Source organism: Lagenorhynchus albirostris, chromosome 1, assembly GCF_949774975.1.
Source record: "Lagenorhynchus albirostris chromosome 1, mLagAlb1.1, whole genome shotgun sequence".
Taxonomy (NCBI): domain Eukaryota; kingdom Metazoa; phylum Chordata; class Mammalia; order Artiodactyla; family Delphinidae; genus Lagenorhynchus; species Lagenorhynchus albirostris.
The window spans coordinates 37,116,978-37,134,827 of NC_083095.1; the positions used below are offsets into that span (position 1 = coordinate 37,116,978).

Sequence of the window (17,850 nt, forward strand, 5' to 3'; positions counted from 1 at the left end):
AAGGCATTCTATTCAACAGATATGTTGATTGGTGGGCCAGTTTTGCCAGTATTTTAATTCACATGTAATTCGTGTAGACCCTGTGTCAGCAACAACTAACAGTAATACTACTTTATCTTAAAAATGATAAACTATTTCCACTTATATGTTCTGTGATTATTTTACGGTTCTCAAATTTTAGTCCTTTACAGAAAAAAAAATAAAGCATGTTGATAAACTGCAATTTGCCATAACACATTCTCTCCAAATCTTAGTATAAAACACAAGACATGATTTTTGCACACTCTACTTTGATAGAACAACCAGATTTGTAATTGATTTCTTTATTTTATTAGATTTGTCAATATACATGGCAGCTTTCTCAAATCTCAAAGTTCCAAAAGTATGTCATTTTAAAGGTGAAAAATCATTTTCCTTTAGATGTCATATTCCTAGAAAGCTATTAAAGTCTATTTATAAACAAAAATAATTCATAAACTAACACACTTTAGAAATCAGAATATTTTAAATTATTTTAAATGAATACAAGATATGCCTTTTTAATTAACTATCATAGTTAAATTTAATATCACAAAACAAAATGACTTGTCCCCACTAATTTCTCAAGTGGGGTAAAGTCATTGGGTTTTACACTTAATATAAGTTTTAAATGTGATTATTAAATGATAATATTTTATCAATTATAGGAAATATTCATTTATAGGAATTTCCTTAGGTTCATCAATCTTTTTAGGCCAAGTTTGAGCCCATGTCAACCTTCAAGGTTAGATTCAGTGCACCTAACCTGCCTATTAAGTTGTCAATTTAAGAATACGAATTTCATTGATAAGACAGGGAATAAACAGTGGCTAAATCACTGTTCAACTTCCAAAAAAAAAAAAAAAAGCTACAGTGAATGGGATAGTTTCAAATAACTAATTATTTAAAACAAACAATTTTTTAAAAAAATTTAAACAGGAACGGCCAATGATGTTGGGTTTAAAATTTCACAGGGTAACTTTAGAAAAAAAAAAACACATAAAAATAGTGAAGTCATCACCTTATTGATAAAAAAACTAAACTTTAATAGTCACTGAAGGGGTAACAACCACTTGTAGTCTACATTTAAAAGTAATTTTAATCATAGCTAAAACAAACTAAAAACAAAGAATTCTATTAAAAATAACAAAAATGATAAACATTTAATAACACCTAAAATGTAGATACTTAAGATCCTAAACAAAAAATATTAAAGGTAAAGGGCCTTAAAATTTTTTTCAACAATTCATCTTATAAATTCATTTTCTAAATAGCTCATATCCTTTGCTTTGGTGTTTTGTCTCCTATCAGCTAAACATTATACAGTAGAAAATCACTTATGTTCTTTTCAAATGCTTGGCATTATAATGTGATCTCATATCTTTCCTCAAATTAAACTTTGCTCCACATATTCCACATGTATACAGGTGAACATCCATGTGCTGTTCCAACTGTTCATTATTTGGGAATATCTGAAAGCAGACCTGGCATATAGTCTCACCAGCAGATAAATGAGAAATCATATGCCGTACATGGTCATGTTTTCTGAAGTTGCCTTGATCACAAATGGAACAGACATACCTGGCCATGCCTTTGTGCATATCATTGTGGAGTCGCAACTGACGTTCCCTTAAAAACTGCTTTCCACATGTCTGACAAACAAACTGCTTTTCCTTGGTGTGAACAGTATAGTGTTCTCTTAAGTGACACCGCTGATAAAATCCTTTCCCACACAGATTACAAAAATGCTTTCGTCTGTGATCCCTTTCATTCTCTTCCATGATGGCACTCTTGAACATGTCTTGGTCTAGGCAGCTAGACATATGTTCAACCACTAGATTTTCAGTTTCAAAACGCTGGCCACAATTAGGACATCGAAAAGGACAGGCAGAATGTTTAAATAACTGCTTTTTTTGGATATTGTTTATCTGGAAATGATTGTCCCTAAAATCATCCAACATTTCAACAAACATATCCCTGATTTCAGACTGTTCGTCAGGATTCTCTTCCATGTCCATCTTCTCCTCAGTACTTCCTAACCCGTTCATTGTCAGGTCTTGGGGCTCTCCACATCTCTGGGCATGTTCCTGAAGCTGTCTACCCTTCACAAGTATTTGTCCACATTTGCCACATGCACAGATATTTTCGATGTGTTTGGCTAAGTAATGAGATGACAGGTCCTCCTCAGTTATTGTGAGCCCACACAACTCACAGGATGCGTTTTCAGTATCCTCTTGTACTGGACTGCTGTTGTTAGGGGGCCTCATATTTTCTAAACCACCTCTTTCATCAGTGTTTATTGACATCCGAGGTTTCAGAGCTTTCCTCCCACTTTTTTTAATACTGACATCTTCTTCAACATAGTATCTATAAAATGGCTCTTCAGGTTCATCTTCTAATTCATCATTGTCAGTGGACTCATTACAGTCTTTATCAGTCACTTTAATAATGTTAAAGTCTTTCAGTTCATCTGTAGGGATATCCTCTGGTTCCATCTTGATAATGATTCTTTTCCTCTCAGCAGCTCTGCTTTTTTCTTCACTGGCTAGTTCAGACTCCACTGTGCTACTTTTTCTGCTTCCAGTGGTTGAAGTTGAGTCATCAGCAGCCTGGCTTGTGTCTCCTCTGTATTTGTCCGTCTGTGCAGAAAATGTTTTAGAAGAATCCTTTTCAACAAATTCAGCTTTGATATTACTGTCTTTTCCATCTCTAATATCCACTATTCTGTGATAGGATCTTGTATTTTGGTATGAATGTCTGTTAGTACAGGTTAGCACATGCTCATCTAGTAACTTCTCACAGCTAAAGCCAAATCCACAACTATCACAGGTAAAACTCCGTCCAAAGCGTCGTGAGACACGTTCTTTTGGAGTAGATAATTTGGACACAGAACTCTTCTTACATACATCAAATAATGGTTCAGGAAAATTACCTAATTGCAAAGACTCTTCATCAGGCTCTCTATTATGTGGTGTATTTACTGTTGAACTTGGCTCTGCACACCATCTATTGGCTTCACTGCCATTTCTAGCCACAGTGTCTTCATACATTCTTACCCCAAATATCATTTTGCTGTTCTGGTTGCTAGAAGCAGAAGATGAACATTTTGAACTAGAACAATCTGCATCCTGTATGTCTTCTAAACAGTCAGGAACATTGTACAGCTGTAGGTAGTTCATTGCCACTTTAAACTGCTCAAAACTGGAAGGAGCTGTCATAATTTTTCCTAAATACATAAACTGCAAAATAAGATCAAAACACTCGGCACTAATTTTCATGTTGCTGAGATTCAGCTGTGCAGTACTATGCTGATGATTCATGAAAAACATTCTAAAATAGGAGCTACAGGCAGCTAGAACTGCTTTGTGTGCTTGAAAGTAAATGTCATCAATTGCAATACAACAGTCACAGAGGAAACCCCATTCCCTTTGGTTGTTTAGCTGCTGAAGGACGTAGCTGCTGTGGCTGGGCTTTGCCATCTTCTATTAATTAGAGACCTATGTAAAACAAAAATATTAAAGTCAGACAGGATATCAGAAAAGCACTTAAAAAAAAGAATAATTTTGATCATGACCTGTGACTTGTGTGAATTTACTATTACAATCAAGGTATGGCTAGCTTTCCAGTCTAATGTAGTAAAGAGCAATAACATATACCTGAATCATTTTTAAAACTTGAAGGTGAAGATACCCAGCCATTTATTCAAGCATCTCGTTTTTATTTTAAGAAATACAAGCAAAGGTATCAAAAGCAAAAACCATACAGTTTTGGTTTCATTACGCCTTTAGGGAAAAAATGTATACGAAATTTGAAAGGAAAAAAGACACTAGTTTAAAAGTACTTGAAGGATACAAACAATGAAAGTTAAATAAAATAGCAATTTAAACTGAAAGTTAGTAATTCAGTCTCAGAGTATTAAAAACTTCTTAGATGATAGATATAAAGGAATGATTGCTCATCCTTAAGGGTGATATGGGTATTCTGGTTGTGTTAAAAGCATCCTTATCTTTTAGATACACAGACTGCTGTATTTATTGATGAAATATCTAAAATATGCTTGCAAATAATCCAGTGGGGTGGGTGTGGGGGCTATAGATGATACAAAACAGGCCATGTGTTGAGAACTATTGACGCTGGGAGGCAGATATAGTTCTATTTTTGCATGGTTGAAAATTTCCTTAGAAAAATTCTATTTACAAAAGCTTATTAGATTACATGGAAATGGCACCAAGCAAATAGGTTTGATCAATGCTCCTCTCTTTTCTTGATTACTGGAGAGGCAATAATTCTATAGAGTCAGAGTATCTGTCTTATATTGCTTGGCTTGCACTTTACAGTATAAAGGACAGTGGATCTATTTGGGAAGGAGATATCTATCCTTAGATTGTAAATTTTTCTTCACTTTTCAATCATTAAAAAAAGAATACAAAAGTAACACACGTTCATTGAAAAAAATTGAAACATAAAAGTACATAGAATAAAAACACACCTTAGGTTGCACACCTCTTTCCAGAGGTAACCTCTCCAATTCCAATTGTATATCTTCAAATGTTTATGCTATACCTACAGAGTCAACAGCTATTGAGTACCTACTACGTGCCAGGCACATAGTTTTGCTTTTGTTGTTGTTTTTGTTTTTTACCTAAATGGTATTGTACTGTATACACCTTTCTGCAACCAGTTTTCTTCACTTATCAACATATAAATATTTTTAATGTATGGAGCTGACAATGAATAAAGAGAGGAGAGGAGAATATTAAAAGCACTGTAAGTCCTATTACATTACAAAGTGAAAATAAGATCAAATTTTAGCCTTAATTTTTAATCTGTACACATAATACTTCAGAATCTATCATCTACTCAAAAACAAGTTCTTACACAATTTGACTGAGCATAAGAAGAACATTTAACAAGCTGTTCAGAGAAATAAAACGTTCACTCTTCAGTCCACAAACCCTTCATTCCCTACAGTAGAAATTAAAAGATTATCTAACTTTACTAACTTCCACTTGTTTTTTATAAACTGTTTGTTCCAGATCACATGTGGATGACATACCCCTTTCCCCGACTACCTAAGGCCACTCTGCCTCCTTCTTCCTGCCTGAAGACAGGGTAACACAGTAGGCATGGGCACCTGGTGAAATGAAGGTGGCTTTTAATGAGACCTGCTGCCTTCCTAAACTTGCAACCTCTAGGCCTTTTCTGTAAGCCAAATCAAGTATTTCAAGAAGGTACAATATTTCAACCTTGTGTAACTCAGATATCTGTACTAGAATTGAAGAGTCATGCTCAGTATGTACCCATATACAAAATGCAATGTATGTGCAGATCTTTATCAATGTGTTATTTATAACTTGTAATGCCTCACAATAAGGTAGTTGTAAGTAAACCAAGGTAAATCTACTTCTTAAAATTCACCATCATGTGGCCTTTATGAAAATTATATTTATGAATGAAGGCTGTAGAAGAAAATAAGAAAAGTTTTCAGGATGGAAAGTCAAGTAAATAAACACAGGCTATGAAATTATGTAACGATTACAATTACATAAAACAAATCCAAACAACAAAACCTTATTCAAAGGGTTAAAACACACACACACACACACACACACACACACACACACACACACACACACACACAGAAAAATACTGACCCCAAGCCCATTTTATGCAGGATGAGATTTCTAGGTCTATAGACATTTTACAGGATTCAGAGAGACCTTTAATGAAAAAAGAGGTAGAGGGATAGATATTATCTCAATTTTTTTTCCCTAGTAATAAGAGTTGTTCAAAAATGAAACGAACTCATCTAGAGGATAATGAGTGCCCCGTGTAGAAGCAGGGATGAAATATTGTTGCGGACAGTATGGTACAGTGAAAAGCGCACAGGCTTTGGATCAGACAGGCCTGAGTTCCAACCTAGCTTTGCCACCTTAGGTAACTTGTTTGTCCTCATTGACTCCAAGTTTCCTGAACTGTCAAAGTGGGGATAATAATACCTCAAAAAAGTGGCATGGACATATATACACCACCAAATGTAAGAGAGCTAGTGGGAAGCAGCCGCATAGCACAGCTGTACGGTGATCAGCTCGGTGCTTTGTGACCACCTACAGGGGTGGGATAGGGAGGGTGAGAGGGAGACACAAGAGGGAGGGGATATGGGGATATGTGTATATGTATAGCTGATTCACTTTGTTATACAGCAGAAACTAACACACCATTGTAAAGCAATTATACTCCACTAAAGATGTTAAATAATAATACCTCAGAAAGCATATCAGACATTAAGGTTCACAGGAGCAATGCGTAAACTGGCACGATAATTAATGGAAGTAACACTGGCAATTGTGACAGTGGTGACGCTTCCTTAAGCGTAGGAGGTCAGTTTGACAAGATAATCTTACGGTTTCCTTCCATATAAGAGTCCAGCAGTATGAAAGCCAATAGTTTATCTGTTAAAACTTTCAGGTTTTAAATGCCCTGTGGTTGAAATAATGACAAGAAGAGCTTAAAAGTTCCAAGGACCCTTCTAATCTAAAGGAAAAGCAGTTTTATGGTCAGCAACCAAAATTAATGCAGCTACATAGAAGACCGATATGATAGACACATCTGTAGCTATAGTCATAATTCAATTAGATTAGTGAACATACATTCTGTATTAACATAAACAAGACACTAAAGCATATAAGAGCATCAACAGCATTTTAACACACATTTATTAATTCAACAAACATTTGTTGAGTATTTTAGTGTACCAGGCACTGTATAAAGTACTGAGAATCAGCAATAGCATAGGTATTCTATAATCTCAAGGATACCTCACTGAGGGGAATTTTAACTTGTTCTAGACGAGTGACTTCATTGAACGTGTACTCAGTAGAGTGCCTACTCTGTACGTGAAGGCACTGTGCTGTGGTGGAGAGAACAGGGCTCCGGGTCAGACACACCCGAGTATGAATCCCACTGCCTCCACATCCCTCTGTATTTCTATCTTCGCCTCATATGGCTGGAAGCTGAACAAGTACCTTTTTGTCAAAAATTAATGCTAACACTACAGCTCCTAGGCTGACCTAAAACTGTAGTTTCTCCAATGTTATTATGCAAATGCCCAAGTTCTGAGTAAAGTGGATTTTAGGGAGAGTAACTTTTAATAGCAATCATTCACACATTGTACCAACAACTCTGTTCTTGTTACACCTCATTCAGAAAAGTTTTAAGAAGGCTTAATAACAGCAAAACAAAAACAAATAAACAAAAAGGCGGGAGGTGGAATCATGGGTGAAGGATCTAAATTCCTGTGAGACTTTTAGCTTGTTATGTCTTGAGAATAATTTTTGCATTAAAATGTTTATATTTCACTCACTTTTATTAATTAAATAATAATTTCATTCAAATTCCAAAAGAGGTTTGCTCTCTTCAATTTTTAAAATATCCTTAATAATGCTACCCAAAATACTTAGTGAACTTTGTTATAGTAAAGCTTGTTACCTGTTTTTAATAATTGCTTATATTTCAATTCTTGTTTTTATAATGGCATTGTGTGATTGCTTTTGTTTGTGTTACTAGCTACATCACTGGTAGAACAAGTTTGTACAGCTAGAAGTTCTTCAAGGGCTGGGGTTGAGAGCAGAAACTTCAAACGTGATCCAAAGCCAGGGGTTCTCCTAAGGCTAGGATACCCAGTGTGGATGCAGTTCTCCAGAGGAATAAGGAGGTAGGTGATGCAAAAAAGTTTACACTGAATTTAAAAAATTTTAGTTTGAAAAAGTTTAACCAGCTCATCTCAAATTCAAAAACAGCTACCAAACACATTAAGAATATTCAGTAATTTAGATATTCATAGGCTTTTAGAGCTTAGAGATCTAATCTAGTCCAACATGCTTATTTCATAGAAGGACAAAGATGTTGTGCTGTTAAACAATGTATCAAGGGTTAACTGTGGTAAAGTATTATAGGTACTAGGATTCCTGCCCACCCAGCTGGGTACTAACCACTGAACTGTGGTTACTACATGCTCCTTGGTATCATGCAGTGTACCCCCATATGTAAAGAACAGTCAGGAAGGACTGGGCATGAGTCCTTACCATAGCGTTTGTTAAGGCCCTTGCACAAGAAACTACGCCCTCTGAACTCTATCTGTAATGTGGTTATACCTGTATATGCACATCTAGTCTCACTCAGTAGACATGTTCCCTAAATTATACTCTGTAAGCTGTTTCAGTAAATTTCTCACTGACACAGTAAGGTTTCAGAAATACTTTTCCTTCTTTGCTAAGTCTCTTAAATGGAAAAAAAGTTTTGCTGGACGTTTCTTTTGCCTTAGCCTTAGTGAAATGATAATTTAAGGGTCTATAAATAAGCATATAAAGTGAATGAAGAAGCAACTTAAAGGAATTTTTGAGTGACTCCTTCCATAAGGTAAACAACCACCCTCTGCGTCCCAGACTTGCATTATCAAGGACATTCCCGAGAACTATTTGCATAGCCTCAGTGAGTCTACAGTTCAGCGTCCCAATCTCTGAACTACTAACAATTACCTCCAGGTCTCAAGGGACATTTAAGTACCTACATTCATTTCCTCGTACCTATTTCTATGTCTTATATGACTGAATGTATATATATATATGGATTTAACCTGTGGGCTATAGACTAGCTTCTTAAGAAGCTTGAAAGGTAGTGAAAGGATTCTCCCCTGTTTATAAATCAGAGTATCAGAATGTATTGAACACCTACAATGTTCCCAACATGGCATAAAGCATTGAGGTGGAGAAGGATGGTATACAGTAGAGCTAATTACATATGAGGGATTACATTTTATACCAAGAAACGATTTGAGAAAAATTAAGTACTGAATTATATTGAATAAAGTTCAGTATGCATTTAGAAAAGGCATGAATTGTACTAGAACAGTAGTGGGCTTTAGGAAGGATTTGAGTGAAGTCTTGATGAATGAGTAGAAGAAAGAAAAAGAGAAAGTGGTGTGGGGAAGGCATTTCAGGTATCTGTATTGGTGTGTACGTAAAAAATTGGGGAGGGTACACAGCAGCATAAACAAAAGCTTGGAAATGTAATGGGAGGGAAGGTAAATTTGTTTTACTGGCCTTAGTACCAATGTGCCAGGACCTAGTCTAAGCAGGTGTGTGTGTGTGTGTGTGTGTGTGTGTGTGTGTGTGTGTGTGTGTGTGTGTGTGTGTGTGTGTGTGATATCTGCTTAGATTAGAGCCTGGCGCATCAATAGTAAGATATATATACATATATATAGACATATATATGTATATATATAGTGTATTATATATAAAACGTGTATGTATGCATGTAAATATGTGTATCATGTTATCATTTAATCCTCATAACAAACTCTACAAAGTACGTACTGTTTTAAGACCCATTTCCAGATAAGAAAACAGAACACAATGTTATATAACCTTCCTAAGGCCACAGAGGACTGGGTGAGATTAGAACACAAGCAATATGACTCTTGAGCCTGAGATCATAGCCTTAACGACTTTGCCACCTATAAAAATAAGGTCACCTTGGCAAAATTCTTTCCTAGAATTCCATTTTCTAGGGTATACAGTGTTCCAATCTCTAAATTTAAACTTAATTCTTTAGGTTTTCTCCTTGAGATTTCCAGTAAGAACTGGCTGTACAGGCTCCCAAAGATAAAAGGTTTTAATTCCAGGCATTGAAATTGGACAGACATGATCAAGTTTAGAAAATCTTATTCACTTTTTAGAACAAGCATCCTGGCTGATTATTAGACTGCAAATTCAGTCCTTAGTACAGGAAGTTCTGAAATTGTAACTGGGTTATGTTCCAAAACTTTATTTTTAAGTTAGTTATTTGGAACTTGAAACACATATTCCCATAGAAACAAAGCTATAAATGGTGGCTCCATTCTGTGCTCACACCCATTTGGATCTTTAAAAACCCAAATGGAGCTGTGTGTTCATTCGTCCTAACGGTGCTGTAGTAGTACTTGCATCTTTAGGACTAACAGAGGGACTGTACAGCAATGCCTACTACACTCAACTCTCCAGGATGGGGACGAGGCTAAATGGCCTTTGTGTTCCCCGTGCCTAGCACACTGCCCATGTAGTTGGCACTTAATGCATGCTTGTTAAATGAAAGTGTTAAAAAAGAGCCCAGGGAGCAGACACCGATAGATTTGAATACCAGCTCTCCTACTTATTCAGCTATGAATTTTCTTCACCTCTCTAAGCCTGCTTTCCTCATGTATTAAATAGAGATAATCATACTTCTAAACAGAACTCTTGTATAAACTAGAGATGACAAATGTTTGTCTTTTCAATCCAAGAGGAATAGGATTTTTCTTAAACATTAATGTCATCATTGTGAACAAAGTTCACAGAATTTTACCAAGTGATGATCAAGTTCAACCCGCTACGTCATAGATAAGAAAACAAATGGAGGCCCTGAGAGGTTAAGTCACGTACTCAAAGTCATGTCTTGTTTTCGTGGCTGACAGGATGGGACCTTGGTCTCCTCAATCCTGGTCTAGGGCTCTTCCTTCTATTCTAACAGCTGCCCCCATATATAGCAACACCTAGCTGTCTGCTTGCTTCTCTGCATCAATTATGTCTTCCTGAAAAATAGGAGCTGTTCAAATTTGCAAGGGTTGTTTGCACCTGCACAAAATGGCCCGAGGCTGTTATGCTCTTGGAGACTGTAGTTTGTTGGATGGTATTTTTCTGTCTCCCTACTTGTCAGGCCAACAGCTGTCACTTGTAAAAGGTGTGCTGATCTCCTGCTGCCCACCATTTCAATGTTATGAGTTATGAAATTAGACAAAAACTCATTGAAACTGAATCTACATAAATAATTTAATTTTCTGTGAGGACCTAGGGCAGTGTTCTATGCATAAGATAAGGTTTTAATTCATGCACTTTGTTTAATCTATCTTAATTGTTGACAGGCAACAAATTGCCTTACTCTTTCGCTTCAGGTCAGGCCACTGGATAGCTGGCGTTGTCAACCAAATAACTCTGAATAACTGAGGTGTTACTGTAGTTAAGCTGCTAGGTCTGGGAAATGAATTCATCCACACAGAAAGCAAAGGGAACATAGGGGCTCCTGAAATTTTCCTCTCTTCCTCCAGGAGTGGAAGAGGAAAAGCATTTAATTCAGGCAGTCTAAATGTTGATCTGTTTATCCTAAAGAGACAACATGGCATCTTCTGACCACCAGAGGGCACTGGGGTGAAGAGCAGGCTTCTCTCAGCAAAAAGCAGCTTCACCAGGAAGTCCCTTTTTGCACGTGGCATTCGTATTCTTAGGGTTCATCTTGTGGAACTCCTATCTATTCCAGCATACTCACGCTGTGACTCTGTCTGGGACCCACCTAAAACTGCTCCTCCCCCTTCTCCAGCATGCACCAATCACCCGGGATTCTTGGGAGTCACCTGGGACTTCTTCCTCATAATTAACTATTAAGTCTTGCCAGTTTTCTCACTATTTCTCAAATTTGCCCCTCGATTCCATCTTTACCTTCCCTGTCCTCTGAGGCCTCTATCATTACTCCTGAATTATTACAATAGGCTCCTTAACTGGTCCCTCAAATCCATCCTTCACCCTCAGATGATTCATAAAGAACAAAAATCAGACCCTGTTATTCTGCTTCTGTGGGTCCTTTCACATACCCTCAGACTGAAGAGCAAACTCCTTCCCAAGGGATACAAAAGCCCTCCGTGCCCCCCCATCTAGTCTCCTATGTGGCTACTTCCTGCTTCAAACTTCTGTTCAAGCGGCATAAAACTGCTGGCCACCACCCCATCCTCCGAGCCCATATACTTCATGTATTTCCTACCTCCATTTTTACTCATGCTGATTGGTTCTTCTGTCTGAACCGGCCACATATCTTTTAAGAATCAGTTTATCACCTCCTCCAGAAAGCCTTCTGCAAGACCTCTCTCTCCCACTGTTTTAGGTTTTGATATTACTCTGTGTATTATCTCCTTATTTTGCACTTATTATGCTATTTTTTAAATCATCAGAACAGCAACATAAAGTAGATGTTAAAGCACAGACTAACCAGACTGTCTGGGTTCAAATTCTGGCTCTGTCACTTATTAGGTGTGTGAACTTGAGCAGGTTGCATCCAATCTGTGCCTCAGTTCTCTCATCTGAGAATGGGGATTGTAATCCTTCCTAGGGTTTAGTTACTGTAAGACAGTGTGTCACGGAGCAAGCGCTAAATAAGAATCAGCTACCACAATTATGTGTATGTTGGTCTCCCTACTAGACTATGAGCAACTTGAAGGCCAATATTTTGGCTTGTTCGATTCTCTGCAACACAGTATGTGTACTCAGTAAATGTTGCTGCATGAAAACTGGTGAGGCACGGGGATATGGGGATATATGTATACATAGAGCTGATTCACTTTGTTGTATAGCAGAAACTAACACAACATTATAAAGCAATTATACTCCAATAAAGATATATATATAAAAAAGAAAACTGGGGCTTCCCTGGTGGCGCAGTGGTTGAGAGTCCGCCTGCTGACGCAGGGGGCACGGGTTCGTGCCCCGGTCCTGGAAGATCCCACATGCCGCGGAGCGGCTGGGCCCGTGAGCCATGGCCGCTGAGCCTGTGCGTCCGGAGCCTGTGCTCCGCAATGGGAGAGGCCACGACAGTGAGAGGCCCTCGTAACGCAAAAAAAAAAAAAAAAAAAAAGAAAACTGGTGAGGCAGCTCTAAGATGATGGGAGGGACTACCCAGTTTCCTTCTTTCAGCAAGTCCACACATAATATTTTTTAACTGTACTGTTTCCAATTGTGTAGCTCCAAGTGCTACATTTTTAACTCTAACCAAAATCCTGAAAATTTCACCCTTATGTAATTAAGTCAATGAAACCAATAAAAAGAGTATCATAAAAAGTATGTTCATGCCAAGAAGTTTAACTCCATTTTTAAGTCTTAAATCTATTTAACATTTAAGATTTCCCCTCATCCCAAAGCAACTAACACAGCAAAAGCCTTCATGCTTTCATACATGCTATTCCCTTTGCTTAGAGCCTTTTCAACGTCCAGCTCACTCTCTTCAGGACATTCTTTCTGATTCCAGGGTAAGGTAGATGCCTCTTCTGTGCTTCCCAAACAGTCTATACCTACAACTATAGGGTGAAAAATAATGTATCATCCACACTGGGATGCTATGTCTATCATCACACTTACAGCAGGGATTATAATGATATGGTTCCCCTGCTTTGCTGTAAGCTGCTTGAGATCATGGCACTGTCTTAGTCATTGCTGTATCCCCTGGGCCTCTAACAGTTGCCTGACATTTAGTTGATATTTGATCAGTTTTTGAATGAATAAGTGTTGAAGAAAGCAAGTTTTATATTGCTTATCAATTTTTTGCATTATTTCAATTATGGCAAAGTTTATATAGTAGTCAAAAATCTACAAAGTGATTTCCCATACATTACACAACTGATCCTTATAACAACCCCGGGGTAGGTATCCTTATTATCCTCATTTTGTGAATGAGGAAACAGGTTCAGTGGTTGGTACTCAAGCGCTCATCTTGTAAGATGGGACTCAAACTCTGACCCTTTTCATTCAGAGCCCTAAGTTTCTGTTTTTGTAAACCAGAAAACACTCTTTCTGGCAATGACTATTAACTAACATGTCCCCTTGGACATTCTAAGCCTCCCAGAGTCACCCCATTCTCATAAAGCCCCATATTGCAGGCAGAATGCCCTGCGCTCCCCATCTCCGCTTCCATCTTCTGACTCCCACGGCCCATCAGAGGAAGCCCTCCCCTAATACAAAAGATTTAAAGTGAGGATGGAGCTCTTCAGTTATCTCTAAAAAGGATCGCATGCATCTCACACAGACAACAAACAGAAAATCTGGTTGGCAATTTAATTCTTTCTTTAATTTGCCAATTTTATTTTGCAAATGATTTGTTCCCAACACTCTCAAATAACAAATGCTGTGATTTAACTTCTATGTACTATTTTGGGGATTTGTTTTCAGAACATCAATTACTTCACAGCTTACTCTTCTTGAATATACCAGGCTAAGGAATAAGTGATTCTGTACTCTAAGACTTCTTATACAGATAACTATACATGGCACAATATAAGTATACTTAGAAATCTATCTTAAATATGTACCGTCTCCTTCTAGGCCACATCTGAAAACCAGTCATTAATCCCCTTCTTTCCTCTAATTTCCTTTCCTTGATGTTTGGTATGCTACCTCTGGATATAGATCAAGAGGGACCTCTCATCCCGTAACAGCACAGGGATTATCTTGGCAGTGGCCTTAATGGCAAGTATACCCACTCCTTCCCAACTATAGATTATGAAACTCTTTACAAATGTGAGGGTTTTGTAATGAGTTTGGCAAGTATAAATCAACCCATCAAATGCTTGACACCAACATTAACATTATAAGTGTGAGAACTAGCCCACCAAGCTACAGTAAGTACTTCGTAAGGACAAACCTACAATAGCAGCCCTGTTGTATTTAAGCTCTCACGTCTGCTACTTAATCATAGAATTTTAAATAAGTCCAATGCAAAACATTCCCTTTCCTCTACCTGGACAATTCTCACCAACCTGAGCAGTGAATAGAGAACATGAGCCCATGAATCATCACGGCCATCCCTAGCCAGGGTGAGGCACACACAGCAGCACAGTATGACCAAATGTTGCTTTCTCTCATTTTAAACAAGAAATTGACTGTTAACAGAGATTACCTCTGGGGAGTGGGAGTCAGAAATGACTTTCATTTTTGTTTTTTATCTACTTCGGTATAGGTTGAATTTTTACAAAGAGCTTGAATTTTATATAAAAGCATTTCCATTCTGAGAAAAAAAGAGACACTCACCCCTTTTAATTTGGTTCCCATAAGAGTATAAGAATAATGTCAATATTTTATGGTAAGAGATACCAGCACAAGAAGAAAAAATCAGGAGAAAAAAAATCCTATAGACACCAAAATGACCTCTCAAGCAAATATATCTCAATTTTTTTCAAATATATCTCAATTCTTTTTTGGAAGACAACAGATTGTGGCTTAAAAGTAAAAATCTACGGAAAATTTTCTGCATTTTTATCCCAAATTGTTTCCTCCCCTTTAGGGCCAGAAGCTTAATAGCAAAGGCTTAGCACTTTTCCTGGATGGAAGAGAGGCCTGAAAGCAGGCACTTCTTTTCTCTTGCACATTAGAATGGCTGTCCTGCAAGGAACACAGAAATACCCTTAAAAAGCTCCATGGACTATACCTTTCCCGGAGCCTGGCAAAAGAGGAGAATGCGGAAACAGTACAAAAATTTAGCTGTGTTAAAGCGAAATCAAACACAAGGTCAACAGCAAGTGGCTGAGACTGTGCTCTGCCCTGCTAAGGTCCTGGTTAAATACGGTTTCTCTTTTCTCCGACAATGATGCAACCAGGGCTCCCCACTGCCTCCAATTTAGGCCGTGTTGGGGTAGGAAGAATAGAAAGGCTTCAGGTAAGATTGCTCAACGTGAGTTATTTCTCTATACCATGAAAATTTGGTCGTAATGGAGAAATCTGCTTTTAAAATGAATGTAAGATGCTGATTGAAAGCTCTACTTGCAGACTGTCATTATTTTATCAATCTTTGGGAAAGCACTGCACCTCCACTATGCTTCAATTTTCTCTGTTTAAGATGAGGAAGCCCCATCTAGCTTCCAAATACGTTCAGTTATTATTGAGACTTTATTAGATATCCAGCAAGTGATTCAAAAGGCGTTTTGAGGTTCTGATGGCCAGCCATCATTCAAGCTTCATCGTTTTGTATTCCAAGTGTCCTCATCATATCCATTTGCAATGACAAAATTTCATAATTTCAAAGGAGCGGGTGGTGATTGCTTTGGAGTTATCATGAGAACTGCATCCTTCACCAAATCTGCTCCAGAGTGCCTTGAACTTCAGCTCAAGAGACTGATTCTAAGTCTCAGAAAGCCTGGGACCACTTCTTGGGATTGAGTGTCAAAGGGAAAATTGTTCCTGGCATAGTTTTCCTGCCGTGATACATACTGCATGGAAATATACTTAGGCCAATAAATAAACTGCGTGTACCTACCACGTTGAAGCTTGATTTAGGAATATTATTACACACAAATTCCATACTGTCCCCAGAAAACATCAAGGACTTTCATCAACATCTCCCTGACGCTCCCAATTTGGAAAATGTCATGTCAACCTTTCAGATCACGCAGACGCGCTGCTTAGGTAGGAAGGGAGACTGGGAGGGTGGCTGAGCTCAGACCCAAACCTACATATTTTATTGGTAACAACTCCTGATCTACATCCAACACATTTACCGAACACTAACAGAACTTCTAGCAAGCGCCCACCACTGGAAGCGAAAGCACTCTCTTCCCAAGAAACAGATCTTTCCACCGAAAATCCCCAAACCCGAGACCTACCACTTTTTACTGAACAAAAAGCTTGTGTGCCGGGAGGGAGTGGGAAAAACCGTGGCAAGAATTTGCACGGCTCTTACGCCTCCTCCCTCGGAGCGCGCCCAAGTCTGCGGCCTCGGGCTCCGGGACACTTCCCCTCCCACCCGCCAAGGAGCTGCGGCTGTAAGTTGAGAGAAGCGGGCTCTGGGCACGTCAATCAACCGGGTCCTCCCGCCTCCCGTCTACACCTCCCCTCCCCCCTCAAAAAAATAAAGGCAGAGAAAGAAAGGAAAAAGAAGGTAACTAATTTTGGAACTAGTCTCCGTGGGGGCTTCGCCTCCGACCCAGGGAGGCCACACGTCCCCGACCAGGCGTGCCGGCGGGCGGCGGGATCAAGCAGGCGGCCCAGCAGCCACCCGTGGCCGGGTCCTCGCCGCGCGCCCGCCGCGCTCCGGCTCCCCGCACTGGTCGGCGCCGCTCCGGCCCCGCACGCCGCCAAGCCCGCTGCCCGCCGCCTTCCGGCCCGGGCCAAAGTTGCGCAAATAGCCCCACAACTGGCAAATACTCACCGGCCGCAGCAGGAACCGGGGCTGCGGAGATTTTAGGGAGTTTAAGGCAAATCGGCCACGGGAAAGGCGGGCGGAGGCAGAAGGGCCAAGAGCTGCAGTGGCGGCGGCGCGCGGCGCTCGGGCTGGGTTGCGCGGAGAGGCTCTGGCTCTGCCAGGGACTGTGCTGCAACAAAGGACTTCCGCTGCCGCACAGCCGCGCCTGCCGCACCGCACTGAGCCGGCCCCGCTTACGCGGCGACTCCGGGTCTGCCCACCAGTTCGCTGCGGCGTCCGCCAGCCTTCCCCTCCCTCTCGACCGCCCACCCACTCCGCCGCTGGCTGCTAGGGGCACCCGCGGTCGCCTGTTTGTTGCAACAAGTTTCTGCGTCGGGCTCCGAGGAGGCTGGCGCAACCCGCACCGCGGGGGCCGGCGCGGCGGCGGCCTGACCACCCCTCTCGCCCCTTTCCCAAGGGTAGGCTTGGGACCTCCTCCTCCTCCTCCTGTTTGCACAGCTGGATGGGACTGGGCTCCTCCCGACTCCCCAAGGGCAGGATGCTGCTTTCCCACTCCGTCCAGATGTCAGACCCCGGTCCCAAAGGGCTCAGCAGCTAGGCCTTCCCTCACAGTACGTCCCTGGCGTTCTGGGGGCGCCGGCACCCTTGCCCTGAGCCGTGCGCGGCCAGTCGATTCAGGATCGCCCATTCCCCGCGCCTCCCCCACCCTTGCCTTCCGTGGGCCTGTCCGCCTCTGGCCTTGAGTCACTTCCCCCGCCATGCCCCACCCCGCCCAGCCGGCCTCCCCTCCCAGGCTCCCGTGGCTCAGCTTCCCTGGCCCCGCGCCCTCACCCCTCTTTCCGCGAACACGCGGGAGCATCCTTCCCC

General features: G+C 40.3%; 1 protein-coding gene across 4 annotated transcripts; it reads right to left on the reverse strand.

Moving 5' to 3' along the window:
- Positions 1–355: 355 nt before the first annotated feature.
- Positions 356–17,840, reverse strand: ZBTB1 (zinc finger and BTB domain containing 1). Of its 4 annotated transcripts, none has more exons than XM_060141300.1 (3): positions 17,815–17,840; positions 16,990–17,147; positions 356–3,515 (listed from the first exon to the last, which is right to left on the reverse strand). In XM_060141300.1, the coding sequence occupies exon 3, from the start codon at positions 3,495–3,497 to the stop codon at positions 1,356–1,358; it is 2,142 nt and encodes a 713-aa protein (XP_059997283.1). In that variant the 5' UTR covers positions 3,498–3,515; positions 16,990–17,147; positions 17,815–17,840; the 3' UTR covers positions 356–1,355. The 4 variants fall into 4 exon arrangements, with proteins under 4 accessions (XP_059997283.1, XP_059997289.1, XP_059997274.1 ...); XM_060141306.1 differs by lacking the exon at positions 17,815–17,840 and adding an exon at positions 5,673–5,738 and having other exon boundaries at positions 16,990–17,678; XM_060141291.1 differs by lacking the exon at positions 17,815–17,840 and having other exon boundaries at positions 16,990–17,678.
- Between the last annotated feature and the right edge of the window lie 10 nt (positions 17,841–17,850).

Coding starts and splice junctions, on each gene's coding strand:
- ZBTB1 (XM_060141300.1), bottom strand. CDS start 3,497: ATGGCAAAGCCCAGCCACAGCAGCTACGTCCTTCAGCAGCTAAACAAC.